The sequence below is a fragment of the Phycodurus eques genome, chromosome 11 (assembly GCF_024500275.1).
Source record: "Phycodurus eques isolate BA_2022a chromosome 11, UOR_Pequ_1.1, whole genome shotgun sequence".
NCBI classification, from domain to species: Eukaryota; Metazoa; Chordata; class Actinopteri; order Syngnathiformes; family Syngnathidae; genus Phycodurus; species Phycodurus eques.
Genome location: NC_084535.1, coordinates 14,949,756 through 14,966,205, shown reverse-complemented (window position 1 = coordinate 14,966,205; position 16,450 = coordinate 14,949,756). Strand labels below are relative to the sequence as shown.

Below are 16,450 nucleotides of genomic sequence, written 5' to 3'. Positions count from 1 at the left end.
CCTCCAAGGTCCCTGGCTTCGGCCACCGCCCAGCTCACACTGCACCCGACCCCTATGGCCCCCTCCCATAGGTGGTGAGCCCATGGGAAGGGGGACCTACGTTACCCTTCCGGGCTTTGCCCAACCGGGCACCATGAGTGCAGACCTGGCCACCAGACACACGCCTTCGAGCCCCGCCCCCAGGCCTGGCTCCAGAGGGGGGCCCAGGTGACTCGCGTCCAGGCAAGGGAAGACATGATTCCATCCATCATAAGGGGTCTTTTACCCATGGTTTGACTGGTCCCTCACCTAGGAATTGTTTGCTATGGGTGATCCTGCCAGGGGCATAAAGCCCCAGATAACGCCTCCCTGGTGAGGTGTTCCGGGCATGTCCCACTGGGAGGAGACCTCGGGAACGACTCAGGACATGCTGGAGAGACTACGTCTCCCGGCTGGCCTGGGAATACCTCAGGGTCCCAGCTGATGAGAGGTGCTGTACATCTGGGACTAGTCACCAGCCAATTGCAGGGCATGCAAAGAAATTGTTATGTATAATGTTCATGTTGTCAACCAGCAGTGGACGTTTAGTTGTCCATCTATAGGCTGTTGTAATTTAAGATTTGAATGAGCTTCTCTGAGAAAAGTTAAGTTACCCACACAATAAATCAACTACAATTGGCCAAATTTGTCTCACAGTTGTCTGTGAGTGTGTCTGTATCAATGCCACCATTATACAGTATAATCTTAAAGTGGAAAGAATTGCATTATTTGCTTTGACTACGATATTTCTGAGTTATTTTAGCTGCAGGCTCATCATTACTTTGCCGTGGAACAGGCCTGCAAGGCCATAACCATGACAACTACAAATAATGGAAATTGGAAATGGAAACAAACAACGATTCATGGTTAATACACATGTTTGTGGAGTTTGTGAGGAACCCTGAGTACCCGCAGAAAATCCACATAGGCACTGGGAGAACATGTAAACTCCACACGTAGGAAGGATTCAAACCCCAAACCTCTGCAGGGCAGATGTGGTTAACCACCACTTTAAAAAAGATCTTGCAATGATATATGTACTGTCATATGTTTATTATTACAGTTATGTATAAGAGTTGATATCTATCCCTTTTCCATGGTTTTCTTGATAATAACCAAAATCACTGAAAATACAATTAAGCTTATGCATGTCAAAAACAGTTACAGTAGGACCAAGTATTATGGAATCAGCTGCATTTTTGGTCTGTTCATTATATTCTTCAGGGAATAACATACTGTACCTTTAGTAGTACCAGGTATTAAAATGAACACAAAATTGAAGAAACAAGGTTGGCCTAATATTTCTTTTCATGACTGTATATAGTGCAATGGTCATAAAGTTCCCCACCCCTGGGCAAGTGCATGGACCAAGATAGTAATGTATGTTACTTAAGTCGTGACAGATACTTCATTAAGTGTAAGTGCAATACAGAAAAAACAGGTGAAACCCACAAGTGATTTGCGTTGTTAATTTTTATTGAGAAACAAGGACTATGTAAATAGTAGCAGTGTTTGACTTCCTCACATGTTGCCTACACCCACAGTTCTCATTAAATTTGAACCCGTCACGTGGTATACTGGCTGCTGCTCAAACAACTTCCGCCTTCCTGCATTCCCACAACAGGCAGATGGACAAGCCTACTCACATGGTAAAAGAAGTGAAAAAAAAAAAAAACGCCAAGTATCATCTGCCATGGTGTTACATCTCAGTAGTAGAAAACCATACCACTTCAGGGTGGATGACGCCTGCTGACCAAACCACCAAACAAGTACGCCTCATTCTTGATGAAAGTGTCAGGTGCGTATATCACATACGAATTATGTGACACACTGATGATTCATTATTGTTGCCAATGTGGTTTGCTCTACTGGTGAAAAGATATTTGCACAGAATCTAGGCGCATGAAAACAGAATATGTGCTGTTTGGGTGTAGTAAAATTCACAGTCTAGGAGTGTGTTATAATAATTAATATATTGCCTGAGTCAAAATGCAAGGCCTCAACAGATTATTGTGTTTATCTACATGAATATGTGTGTAATCCTTGCCCTGCTACCTACATCGTTACTACAATAACAGAAGCAGGCAGGACAGGTTGGGAGGTGAACAAAATGCAAAAACTCTAAATATTTAACAGCTACTGTAATCCAGTACCGTAATCCAATTTTGCCTTCTCAAAAACAACATTTCAGATATCCCAAACTACATTCTTCCTATCCAAAATTGGCTTTTCAGATATATGCAATGGAACTCCAGTTTGAGATAGCAACCATTTGATTCTGACTAGTCATAATTGCAGTTCAAGATATATTTAATTCACCCCAATTCAAGATAGTCAAGATTTTCCTTTTCAGAGATCTTAAATACAATTTTAGCTATAGGTGAAATGAAGTTGTAGATATCTGGAACTGGAATTATGACTAGTCAGAATCAAACTGCAGATATCTTAAATTGGAGTTAGGGAAATCTATAATTTAGTTGCTGATATCCGCAATTTACTAGCGGATCTCTGCAAGTGAATTTTAGATTTCTGTGATGAGAAACCCCATAGACATGAATTACAGATATCTTGAAGGAAAATTCCAACTATTCAAAAAGTCATCACGATTAGTCCAAAATAAATTGTTAATGCCCTTGAATCCCAAAACCCGGTTGGTCAAATTTAGCTTTTAAATGTTAAAACATAGAAATCCCATACAAATGAATGGCAATGTGACGTCATTTGGCTAGCTATCTTTAATTCTGTCTTGGCGGGACAAAACTCAATTAAAGTGATCACTTGTAGTTTCGAATAGTGACAATGTTAATTAGTGATAGTGAAATTTAGCTTTTAATTGTTGAATCCAACTGCCACACCTAAAAGGGAGAAACGGAACATGTGACGTCACCCAGCCATCGTCTCCGACACTCACATGTTGCCTTCAGGCACAGCTTGAAACTCGGATTTATTAAACGTAGATTCATTCTTTTTTCAGTTTAATTCAATAGTTTAGTTTGTGTTTCGTATTTAAACAAATAAAATAGGGCACTATCTAGTATACATATATTTTTTTAAATTGACGAGCAACTGCTTAATTCCAGGTTACTCCCGCCCACCCATAAACACCGCGATGTCATTGAACATAACTCACCAAAGCAGCATAGGTTTCGCAGGAAGGGAAACGAAATTGAGAATGAACATTTCTAGCCCCGAGGAACATCAATTTATTGAGTTCATAGGCTGTGTTTGTGTGCGTACCACACCGTTTTAAGATGCTCCAGTCTGTTGCCAGCAGTTCGTGCGTCCGCCTCATTCAGAGCCACAAATCGACGTGGTATTTTGTGATTCTGCTGCTGGGCTACATCCTTTATCTCATCTTCGGGGCTGTTGTCTTCTCGTCCGTCGAGCTTCCTTACGAAGACGCCCTGCGCCATGAGCTGATGGCCATGAAAACGCAGTTCCTTCGCGACAACGAGTGCATCACCGAGGAGAGTCTGGAGCGCTTCCTCAGGGAAGCTCTCGAAGCGAGCAATTACGGCGTCTCCATCCTCAACAACACCGATGCTAAGTGGAACTGGGACTTCACCTCTGCACTCTTCTTTGCCAGCACCGTGCTCTCCACCACAGGTGAGCTGTGGCTCTTGCACAAGAACATTATTTCTTCATGCAAATGCTTTTTTTCTTTTCATTATTTGCTGTTTATCTGTAAAGTGATCCCACATCCATATGGCATACAGACAATACATAGAGACAATTGACTCCCATAGCATTGAGAATGAACTTGATATTAGTTATAGTCAACCAGACACACACTTAAGTTTGATGAATGCCATATTTCGATCATTCTTGTATGCAAGTAAACAGTTATTAGGTCTGCCATGCCTTTAGGCCTCTTTGGCCTCACTAAAAACAGGCACTGGCATATGTAACAGTTCACAAACTGGTGTCCAAACACATACTTGTACAGGCCTATCAGTCAGTGCTTATCTAATTACCCTTTTATGACTCCATGCAGCATTATATACCACACATCGGGTCCACTTGATGATTTATTGTCGTTAGTACAGCCACAGAGCAGTACAGTACATGCGAGTTTGTGTGCATTTTCTCCTCTTAATTAATATTTTTATATACATTGTGTGTGTTACATACATGCGAGTTTGTGTACACCTTCTCCTCTTAATTCATATTGCTATATATTTTGTGTGTGTGTGTAAATATATATATACTGTTTATATTTATATAATTTCAATTGCATCCATCCATCCTCTGTACCTCTTATCCTCACTATATATGGTTGTGGGTCACGTTGGATGAACTGAAGCCTATCCCAGATGACTTTGGGTTTGAGGCGGGCTACACCCTAAACTGGTCGCCAGCCAATCACAGGGCACATATAGACAAACAACCATTCTCACATGCATTCACATTTACACCTTAGGAGAATTTAGAGTCTTCAGTGAACCTAATGGGCATGTTTTGGAACGTGGGAGGAAAGCAGCGTTCTGAGAGAAAACCCAAGCAAACATGGGGAGAACATGCAAACTCCACACAGGACGGCCAGAACCCAGATTTGAACCTACAACCTCAAAACTGTGAGGCAGTTGTGCTCTATTTTGTGTGTGTGCTAGTTTTTTCATTTCATATTCATATATTTAAAACAGCCGGCACGGTGGTTAGAACGTCAGCCTCACAGTTCTGAGGACCCGGGTTCAATCCCCGGCCCCGCCTGTGTGGAGTTTGCATGTTCTCCCCGTGCCGGCGTGGGTTTTCTCCGGGCACTCCGGTTTCCTCCCATATCCCAAAAACATGCATGCTAGGTTAATTGACAACTCTAAATTGCCCGTAGGTGTGAATGTGAGTGCGAATGGTTGTTTGTTTGTACCCGATGATAGCTGGGATAGGCTCCAGCAGGCCCGCGACCCTTGTGAGGAGAAGCGGCTCAGAAAATGGATGGATGGATATATAAAACACATAGTTGAGAGCATGTCATATCTAACTGTGTTATAATATATATATATATATTAAAATCTATAAACAGTTTATCAATGTGCACAGGGACACAAACAGATGTACAATTACTGGTAAAAAATTTTAAAAAGATAAATTGTAAATATTTACACAATTCAAAAGCAATTTTTTTACATACAATGTGTACAATTAAAAAACGTACAAATGCAATGAGAACAAAATGTGTTGCAATGAGAGTAACAAGTGTTATTTACTTAATAATGAATAATATGTACAGTAAACCTATCAAACTTCTTTCCATTTGGAACAAAACATCTCTCTTTGCTCAGTCAAATGTAATAAAAAACATTTGTTAAAATAAACCCTTTATACAAATAGTGCAGTTTTTTGTCTAGAGGCAATAGGACAGTTTTGCACAGTCATCCAATGTTATCTAAAAAGAGAGAGAGCATGCATATGAATCGAGAATACCTGAAGGAACTTAAGTCCGACAACATGGCAGCAGCAGTTATCTACGAGGTTTCAAAATAAAGTGCATACTGTATGCGGGTTGTGTTTAAGTCCTCAACAATAGAGTGTTGCGGGCTAAACAGACCCAACAAGCAGAGACTATCCATCAAAAAGAGCTGACATTACATAACTGGCACCATGGTGGTTTGGATGTTAAATATTCAAAAGACTCTCTGTTAAAAGTGTGGTGTAAAACACAAATCACAAGCAAATGATATTTCCTGTTAATTAGCACATTCTTGCGACTGGGCCAAGGTAACGCACATTCGTGCAAGATTAAAGTGGGACGTTATAATGGATTTTGACGTTTTTTAACCTAGATACCACTACACAATTAGAGTGTTGTGAAGCATAGGTGGAGCATAATGACCTGTTTTAACATTTACTTTAAAGACATCGCAGTTTGATTTGGAACATGTTTATACTTTGTCTATTCAAGTACTTTAGATGTTAACATGGGTAAGACCATCAGTTTGTGATGTGATATTTTTCATCAAAGCGTTAACGAAGTAGTTATTCATCTGCTTGTACACAGGCTCTGTGTTTACACAATAAGTCATTTTGGAGCCTAAAGAGGTCTTAAAGTGGAAGTCTTTGAAAATTATGGTGTTACAATGTCTGTATCAATATTGAAAATGGAAGGCTGTGAAAACATTTTCAGTCTGGGAACGTGTAAGTACTGTATGTCTTCCATTCATCCATCTTTCGTACCGCTTATCCCCACTAGGGTTGCGGGAGTGCTGGAGCCTATCGCAGCTGACTCTGGGCAAGAGGCGGGGTACACCCTGAACTGGTTGCCGGCCATTCGCAGGGCACATATAAACAAACAAACATTCACACTCACATTGACACTTATGGGCAATTTAGAGTCTTCAATTAACCTACCATGCATGTTTTTGGGATGTGGGAGGAAACCGGAATACCCGGAGAAAACACATGCAGGCACAAGGAGAACATGCAAACTCCACACAGGCAAGGCCGGATTTGAACCCGAACAGTCCTCAGAGCTGTGAGGCCGATGTGCTACCCAGTCGTCCACCGTGCCGCCCACTGTATATCATAATCACAAAAATAACAAATGGAACACATCACTCTAGTAGTACTATTACTTATAAAATTCTTTCACACATCACATATAGGCCAAGTAACTTAGGAAGGCTATTTGAAAGATGGTTTTGTCCGAGAGAACAAGCTGTATATTTCATGTCTCGAGTCGCTTTCAGAATTGACATCGCCAACTAGTGGCCTGGCATGCACATTACAATGTCACTTTTGCAGGTTATCGTGAACCGGGTTCATTCAGTCAACGGTCGTACGTATTCTATTATTTTTTTATTCTATCAATTGAAGACTAAATTGTACATGGGTGTCAATGTTTTTTTGTCTATCAGTGCCCTGGTATTGACTGGCAACCAGTCCATGGTCACCTTTCGCCCAAAGTCAGCTGGAATAGGCTCCTTAATGAGGACAAGCAGTAATAGGAAATGGATGGATGTTATGGCAATACATTCATTCATTCATTCATTCGTTTTTCATACCGCTTATCCTCACTAGGGTCGCGGGCGTGCTGGAGCATATCCCAGCTATCTTTGGGCGAGAGGCAGGGTACAGCCTGAACTGGTCGCCAGCCAACGGGCAATTTAGAGTCTTCAATTAACCTACCATGCATGTTTTTGGGATGTGGGAGGAAACCGGAGTACCCAGAGAAAACCCACAGAGGCACGGGAAGAACATGCAAACTCTACACAGGGGAGGCCGGATTTGAACCCCGGTCCTCAGAACTGTGAGGCAGATGTGCTAACCAGCACTGGAAATACATGATATAGTTTTATATGTATTAAGGGGACATGTGTTCAGCATAGTATATATTATGCCGCAACTGCGAAAACCGATCATGATCATCAACGCGGGGAGGTGCAGAATGAAATTTCTGGGCACCTCTAAACAATGCTTGCCCAGGTAAATGTATTGGGGACACCTGTTGATGTCCCCAAAACCCCATTTGGATGCCCCAGGCCACTGGACCATCCTCCGCCCCTGGCACGCCACTGTATGCCACCCATCCCGCTTCAATAAATTCAAGGTAAAGTTAATATATTACGATAACGCTGTCTTGAAATGAGCGCTTTCAATCAGCTAAGCGTTAGCGCATTAAAAATGGTGAAACTAAAGACTATAGACTCGCTCCTGAGGCATATGACAACCTAAATAGCATGGCTAACATCTGTTCATTTCCACTCTGACTGTCAGGGCTGCATAAACATGTGAGTGGTTGGACCTCAAACAAAACACAACAGACTGAGCTGGTTTACAGAATTTATTAAACAAACAAAAGAAGCACACAAGCGTGAAAAACTACAAATAACAAAGTGGGATGTGACAAAAGGTTGACGTGAAAATAAAAGTAATAACTAAAGAACTGGACCCACAGGAGGAAGACACCGAAGCTCACTGAGAAAACAAAAATGAAACCTAGATAAGACCGAGAAAACAGAAGGGAATAGAAATTACAATAGTATTTACAAAAAAAACAGATTGCGAAAGTAACTACTGGGCTGGCAGGACAGAATGAACGCTGGTATGCACAAGAGAGCAAGAAAACAAGCAATTCCAATCCCAACTAGCAATGTCCAATATCGCAGGGTCTTCCTGTGCTCTCCCCCCTTGTCTAAATACCCTGCTGATGATAACCACCAGCAGGTGTGACGCTGGTGACTCCCCCCACCAACACAATCCAAGGAACAGTAACACCAAGGAAAAACCCAACAGGAACGAGCAACACAAAACAGGATCTGACACTGACGTTACTTCACAAAACGGAGAAGAGCAGAGAAGTAGCTACTCATTTTCTGATAGGTAACTACGTGACTGTTTTACTATTTTGATTTTATTTAGAAAAAATTAAAGTTTAATAATGTGCCCTCATGAGGAGTGCGTTCAATGGAAAATAAGGTTGTTTTTTTTTTACCCTAACATTTAATCAAATATACAGTATACATTTTAGAGATGTATTTGCAATACTGTGATATTTACCATATAAATGGTCAGGATGATATGCTTAATACTTACTGACTTACTTAGCGTAATGCCCTCACTTGTTGGAAAGGAGAGCCACAGTCACCAATGCACTTTTCAGTTGTTTATTGAACGCTGGGAGGACAATAAAACATAAAAACAACAAGCACACTCTTGGAGGAGCTGCTGTCAGCTACAGCTCACACCCAGACACTCACATGCAGACTTGCTGACGTCACACCCCAACAAGCCCCACCTCTTAAAGGTACACAGACCCCACAATCCAAACGGCATTTTCTGTACCATTGTATGCCTGCATTTTTTTAAGGTGGTTCAAATGAGTTTAAAACTGTCTTAATTGTTTTGTGTGTTTTAATAAGTCGAAATGTGTTTAAAGCGGGCGGCATGTTGGACGACTGGTTAGAGCGTCTGCCTCACAGTTCTGAGGACCGGGGTTCAATCCCCGGCCCCGCCTGTGTGGAGATTGCATGTTCTCCCCGTGCCTGTGTCGGTTTTCTCCGGTTTCCTCCCACATCCCAAAAACAGGCATGGTAGATTAACTGACAACTCTAAATTGCCCGTATGTGTGAATGTGAGTGCGAATGGTTGTTTGTTTGTATGTGCCCTGCGATTGGCTGGCGACCAGTTCGGGGTGTGCCCCGCCTCCTGCCCGATGGTGGCTGGGATGGGCTCCAGCGCGCCTGTGACCCTAGTGGGGAGAAGCGGCTCAGAAAATGGATGGATGGATGGGTGTTTAAAGCGTGTGGGGGGGAGGAAAACTTTTTTCACTGAGATTTTTTACCGATTGTATCACAATAAACGGGGATTAACTGTTTATTGGAATCCAAGCGAATATCCAAAAGGTCTTTGGGATACTTTATTTAGGACCAAATAATATTTGGATGAATTCTGTGACCCACCAAGTTTCCACTGTTTCCATTGTCTTGTTTTTGTCTTCAGGTTATGGTCACACAGCACCACTGTCAGAGGGTGGCAAGGCCTTCTGCATCATCTACTCTGTGTTTGGCATCCCGTTCACCCTCCTCTTCCTCACCGCCGTGGTGCAAAGGATCATGGTGTACAGCACAAGGAAGCCCATCTCGTACATCCACACACGCTGGGGCCTTTCGAAACCTCTGGTGGCCATCGTCCACGCCTGTCTTCTCGCCTTGTTGGCTGTCTCTTGCTTCTTCCTCATCCCTGCGGGCATCTTCTCAGCAATAGAGGACAACTGGAACTTCCTGGAGTCGTTCTACTTCTGCTTCATCTCGCTCAGCACCGTTGGATTGGGAGATTATGTGCCAGGCGAGGCAGCTAACCAGAAGTTCAGGGAGCTCTACAAGCTGGGAATCACTCGTGAGTAAAGGGCTGATGATATAAATCAAGGTCCATTTTATCTTTACCAACTTGTACTTGATGTTATACACCCACTGGCCACTTAATTAGGTACATCTGTACACTCTAAAGTGGTATAAATTCTTACTTTACAATTTAGTTTGACACATTTAGCATAGTAGCTGTACAAACTATCATACTGACGTAGCATATTTAACATCTTGTTAAATTAGCACCCCTATGATACTACTGTCGATTAAAACACATTCACTGCCACTGATGACTTTAAAAGTCAAATATCCATGTTAACTGGGAAGGCTGGCAGTGAATGAGTTTAAAACTCAGCATTATCATCGCTGTAAACTACGAATGTTTGGTACAGCTCTTGTATGAGATCGTGTTGGTTTATCTTATGTTCTATTTTAACTAATACTGTAGCTGTAAGGTATGCAATGTGCCCTGTTCTGTGGTGTGGCGTCAAAATGAGGTCAATACTCACATCTCATAATAATATCCCTTACTTCCTGTTACAAGAACGATCTAATGTAACTCATTGGTCTACAGTTTACAGTATACAGGTTTACACAGTACAGCTTCTTATTTTCTTCTTTTAAATATCTCCATGAGAGTAAAGCCAGAGGAATTGAAATGAACCCTGATAACAAGTTTCAACATGTTGCTTTGTAACCTCAGGAAACATTTTAACTCCAGAAAATATTGTAGTATACATGAGTAACTATTGTCGTTACATACGTTATAGATGCATAATTGAAAAAAATAATCAAATTTATCATAGTTAATGATACATTTTTCATTAGTCTCATTACCTTTCTTTCATTACCTTCTTGAATGCCTTATAGTGATCCATGTATGGCCTCCATTTCCATTTTAATTACAATTATGGTTAAATGCCCTATAAAAGGCTATCTTTCTGCAAAAGTGAAGAAGTGAATATTAACCACCCTTCATCTTGCATGTTTTGAAATGCAACCTCTATTGGAAGAAAGCATAAAGAGAATGCTAAAGTGTGTGACGTGGGTGTGTGTCATTTAGTCTTTCAGCTTGTAGGATGCACAAAAGCTGCTGTGTAAATTTATGCATGATATGACGTAAGTACCGTGCATAAAACGTGTGGTGTATGTGTAGAGCAGGCACTGCACAAACAGGCTGGAAGCAAATAGGATAAATAAAATACAAAAATAAATTTAATTCATTTGTTTTGATTTGGGTGGCATGGTGACCGACTGGCTGATTGAGACTCTAAATTGCCCTTAGGTGTGAATGTATGCGTGAATGGTTGTTTGTTTCTATGTTTTAGATTCTATGTCCCCTATGATTGGCTGGCGACCTGGTCAGGTTGTAACCCCGCCTCTCGCCCGAAGATAGCTGGGATAGGCTCCAGCACGCCCGCGACCCTTGTGAGGATAAAGCGGTACAGAAAATAGATGGATGAATGTCTTGATTTGACCTCTGCCTATGGTTACCTTTCTACAGTAGATAGATCCAGATTTATTATTATAATATTTTCGTGTTATTTAACTCGTGTAGGTTTTCTGGTCATTCAGGAAGTAAATGTTTGCACATAGGAAATACTTAGACAATCTGTTGATTCAGCGAATCAAATCGTTATTTCAGAACCCCTTTGTGAATAGGATAAATAACATCCAATCTACATCACTTGTCTTCATTTGGGTCACAGGTAACACAAGTCTCGCTGACTTTGAGCGAGAGATGGGTTACACCTTGGACTGGTCGCCAGTCAATTGCAGACAACAATTCAAACTCAAATTCACACCTATTAGCAATTTGGAGTGTGTTTTTGAGATGTGGGAGGAAGACCCACGCATGCACGGGATCAGGGTGAACATGCTAACTCCACAAAGAGATTTTCCAGTGGTGATTCAAACCCAAATCTGTCTGTGAGGCAGAACCCACCCCTGTAAATGTTAAATGGAATGGAAAGTTAATCAAATTCAATGCTAAATCATTTATGTGTCCTGCTATTTGCTGTTTTAATCTGTTAAAATGACTTATGAAATAGGTCGTTAAAACATTTGCATAGAACTGAATTGCAATGTAATGTAGACAAATGACAACTACAGACAGATGTATGGGGAAAACTTGCAAACTCCACACAGGCGAAGCTGGATTTGAACCCGGGTCCTCAGAACTGTGAGGCAGATGTGCTAACCAGTCCTCACCGTGCCGCCTCAATGAAAAATGGTATGCGTTAATTCACCACACAATAATTCCCGAAAGTGCATCGTGTGGAACACCGGCCTCTTGTGTCTGAATGTATGAACAACACACTTTGTGATCATCTATCCAGCCATCAATTTTTCTGTACCCCTCACATTGTTTTTGTAATCAAATTTACAGAAGTGATGAGCTTCTTTGGTTTGACACTTACGTTGAGTCCTTTTGCTCGTCTCTGTCTTTAGTTTACTTGATCCTGGGCCTGATCGTTATGCTGGTGGTCCTGGAGACATTCTGCGAGCTGCAGCAGCTGAAGCAGCTGAGGAAGATATTCTACCTGAAAAAGGAGAAGACGCAGGACCGCCTCACCATCCTGGAGCACGACCACCTATCCTTCACCTCCACACCAGGCACGGCGCACAGCGATGACAAGGCCCACATGTTCGTTAGTGTCTCCACTCTGTCTTCTCGCAGCGACGAGCTCATGATCCAGTAACGACTGACCGAGACAATTTCAAGAAAACCCAAATCTCTGATGTAGTTAAAGCTGGTGAGAGCAAAGCTTCGTTATGAGCTGTCCGTTATTTAAAGCATATGTTGAAACATTTTAGGACATCATCTTACAATCGGACTGGTTAGCACATCGGCATCACAGTTCTGAAGACCTGGGTTCAAATCTGGCCTTGCCTGTGTGGAGTTTTCATGTTCTCCCTGTGCCTGCGTTGGTTTTCTCCAGGTGCTCTGGTTTCCGCCCACATCCTCCCACAATTAACCTACCATGCACGGTAGGTTAATTGAAGACTCTAAATTGCCCATAGGTGTGAATGTGAGTGTGAATGGTTGTTTGTCTATGTGTGCCCTGCGATTGGGTGACGATCAGTTTACGGTGTACCCCGCCTCTCGCCCAGAATTAGCTGAGATAGGCACCAGCACACCCGTGACCTTAGTGAGGATAAGTGATACGGAAAATGGATGTTCCAACCAAGCTAAAGTTCTGGAGAAATTATCAATTTCTTCTAAAATAGCAGATAGTGTTACTTCTGTGGACATTGCTTCAAGGTGTACAGTTCAGGGTCTTTGGGATTTAAGACACACATCACTGATTTCAGAAACTGGTACAGTATGCTGATTATACAGATTGCTCATGACCGTTGCTCTTTAATGCTTTTTTTGGCTTCTACTGCTTCGGTTGCATAGTTGACAGGAAGAGGCTTCACAAGGCAATTTGTCCGAGTCAAAATGGTGCTGGCATTAATGTCCTAATAGTTTAGTAGTATCATGTTATGTGGCAAATGTGAAACTGACAGGCGCTTTTTAAAATGTATTTAAGAACATTGGTTCTGTGCCAGGCGGCACGGTGGCCGACTGGTTAGAGCGTCAACCTCACAGTTCTGTGGACCCGGGTTCAATCCCCGGCCCCGCCTGTGTGGAGTTTGCATGTTCTCCCCGTGCCTGCGTGGGTTTTCTCCGGGCACTCCCACATCCCAAAAAAATGCATTAATTGGAGACTCTAAATTGCCCGTAGGCATGACTGTGAGTGTGAATGGTTGTTTGTTTCTATGTGCCCTGCGATTGGCAGGCAACCAGTTCAGGGTGTACCCCGCCTCCTGCCCGATGACAGCTGGGATAGGCTCCAGCACGCCCGCGACCCTAGTGAGGAGAAGCGGCTCAGAAAATGGATGGATGGATGGTTCTATGTCAGTGCTACTTTATCGTTAATGAAGATGTAAACTTTCCTGCTTGCCCTACATTTCATTCAGGGATTTTCTTTCTCTGCACGTATGTGTTATAATCGTGTTCTTGTGCTTATTTATCTGTTCCGTGTGTGATTATACACACTTTTAATTTATTGCCCTGTCTGATAAAATGTATCGAATGTGCACACAACTTATGAGAAAAGGGATGTCATGTTCACCTTTAAGTGTAGGGAGCTGGGAGCTACCTTTGCACATTTCCAGGAACCAGCCAAATGGCAGACGTATTGTGAAAAAAGTTGAAGTTAGCGACCGTAGCGTTCTCATCTGTATTGTGAAAAAAGTTGAAGGTAGCGACCGTAGCGTTACTCTGATTGTAAATGTTCTGAAAACGCCCCAACCAAAACCAACCGATTTTCACTTCTAAGTGTAATTTTTCAATTGATTTCTAGCAAGGAGTAAAATGCTAAGGCATATATATTCATATTTAACAATATGTTTTGTTAATGCCTTTTGCTACAGTTTAACATGCTAACCAGGATATACTGCATATGATGTGCTTTACGACTCTGCTATCTTAGTTCAGCTAAGGTCAGTAGGGTCATGTTGATAGTAAAGTATGTGTTAGCGATAATTTTATCATCTTGGATGTTACTACTGATACATTTTTGGAAATTTTATTGTGAATTGTTTTTATATGTCTGCTGGGGGGGAAACTAGACCTAATGTTGTTTTCTTCATTGCTGTAAGATATTTCACTGGTCAGTAGATGCATTGAGTGAATATATTTGTGATCAGGATTTCGAATGGAACTAGTTTACTAATGCTGACAACATAGGCCAGATTTGATATTTCTATGCAGAAATCGTGTCATGTCATGGGCATGTCCTTATTGTATCACCAAGCAAATATGGAAACCATTTAATTCTAAGGACAAATCCATAAGCTCTTTGACATTCGTGTCAGTGAAATAAAGTGCTGTTTTTTTTAATTGTTAGTGTTTAACTACCCATTTATTGTGTTTCATAACCTGCTCATGATGCAACTAAAGTTTTAAAGACAGATTTAACATAAATGTAGCACAAAGGGAAAATGGTTAAAATGGTGCAAGGTGTTGAAAGTAAAATAAAGTCAGTCGAAAAACAATGACGGCACTTAACTGCAGGCTTTTAGACATGTTGTTAAAAGATAAGGTACTTGAATACATTATTTTTGTTAGTCATCTCTTGAAAACACGTTTTCTCTTTTTTTTTTAGCAGTCTCTTGAGTGTTATCCCATGGCAAATGAGGGGATTACATTTAGAGCTGAACAAGAGTCTAACATTTCAGAAGGTGAGGATAAAACTCATCGTTTTCCCACCAGACAAACGAGATTTATTGTTTTTTTTTTAAAGTAAGCTCACGCATTAAAGTGCTGACAGACACATTTTATTGTACCATAATGATCATGACCCGAATCATTAAAATTTTCAGGATATTTTGAAATACAACTCTACTTTTACTTTTTAATGTTTTGATCTGTCTTTTTATTTCATGTGTTATGACCCCAGGTGACAGGACACACATTATCCAAAAACAGATGCAATACTTTTTGCATAATGTCTAAGAGCTTGTGTTTTATTTGAAATATCGGTGGTGCAATTACAGGCCTCCCTCGCTCCACAGCAGCTGAAGTTAAATGAATAATGATGAGCCTCCGGCAAAGTATTTATTGCAGATCATGAGAACACAACTACCCGAAGATGTGCACTAATTGGAAATAACTGCAAGATTCAGATGCAGCAATATATAAAAATGTGCGTCTTCATTTCCAATGGAGATGTAAGAAATGATAAATAATCTCATTGGAAGGTTTGTTTGGTAGCACAGAATCTACCAGAATTATTATTAATTGCCTTTGCAAAATGTGATAATAAATTCTAGTCTACAGTGGGTACGGAAAGTATTCAGACCCCCTTCAATTTTTCACTCTTTGTTATATTGCAGCCATTTGCTGAAATCATTTCAGTTATTTGTTTCCCCTCATTACTTCATTTGAATTGGGGTTGTACACACAGCACCCCATATTGACAGAAAAAAACGAATTATTTAATTTTTTGCGAATTTATTAAAAAAGAAAAACTTAAATATCACACAGCCATAAGTATTTTGCTGTAACACTCATATATTTAACCCGGTAGCAAATGGCTGCCATATAACAGAGTGAAACAATTAAGAGAGTCTGAATAGTTTCCGTACCCACTGTAGTTTCACCTTGTCCCATAAAATTGGAGACACTGTATATGCAATTATAAATACTGATTTTCAACAAACACACAACAACACAGAGCAATCTCATTGGATTACAAATCAACATTGTTGGATCTCCTCTGCGAATGAAAGAGAAACTCACAGGGGTGGGTCACTGAAAACAGACGACTATTTTGACGTAACCTTTCATAAGCCTTCATCTTAATTGCATTAAATAACTGGGAGGGTTCAGAAACATGCAGTTCAGAGAAGGCACCTTTCAAACTTACAATAGCTGCAGCAGTTTGCTGACGATAGAGTTCGGGTTGCCTGGAGGTGGCGACATTCTCTCCTGCGTGTTTAAAGTGCTACAGTGCTTGTGTACCTCTTAGGGATTGACACAGTACGTGTCCCTTTGCAGATGATTTAAAATCCAGTAAAACGCTTACACAATAATGAACATATTGTTAAAGGAAAAACTTCTCAACAAAAACTGGGCATTG

General features: G+C 41.2%; 1 protein-coding gene across 1 annotated transcript; it reads left to right on the top strand.

Annotated features, from left to right (window-relative positions):
- The first annotated feature begins 1,833 nt into the window (after positions 1 to 1,833).
- On the top strand, positions 1,834 to 14,709 carry kcnk1b (potassium channel, subfamily K, member 1b). Its single transcript, XM_061689898.1, has 3 exons — positions 1,834 to 3,624; positions 9,454 to 9,849; positions 12,270 to 14,709. The coding sequence occupies exons 1-3, from the start codon at positions 3,270 to 3,272 to the stop codon at positions 12,518 to 12,520; spliced, it is 1,002 nt and encodes a 333-aa protein (XP_061545882.1). The 5' UTR covers positions 1,834 to 3,269; the 3' UTR covers positions 12,521 to 14,709.
- The last annotated feature ends 1,741 nt before the right edge of the window (positions 14,710 to 16,450 follow it).

What these genes read in the sequence shown, in the direction of transcription:
- kcnk1b (XM_061689898.1), top strand. Translation starts at nt 3,270, where the DNA reads ATGCTCCAGTCTGTTGCCAGCAGTTCGTGCGTCCGCCTCATTCAGAGC. An exon ending in CACCGTGCTCTCCACCACAG is followed by an intron (nt 3,625 to 9,453) that starts GTGAGCTGTGGC and finishes TTTTGTCTTCAG; the next exon opens with GTTATGGTCACACAGCACCA. An exon ending in CTACAAGCTGGGAATCACTC is followed by an intron (nt 9,850 to 12,269) that starts GTGAGTAAAGGG and finishes CTCTGTCTTTAG; the next exon opens with TTTACTTGATCCTGGGCCTG.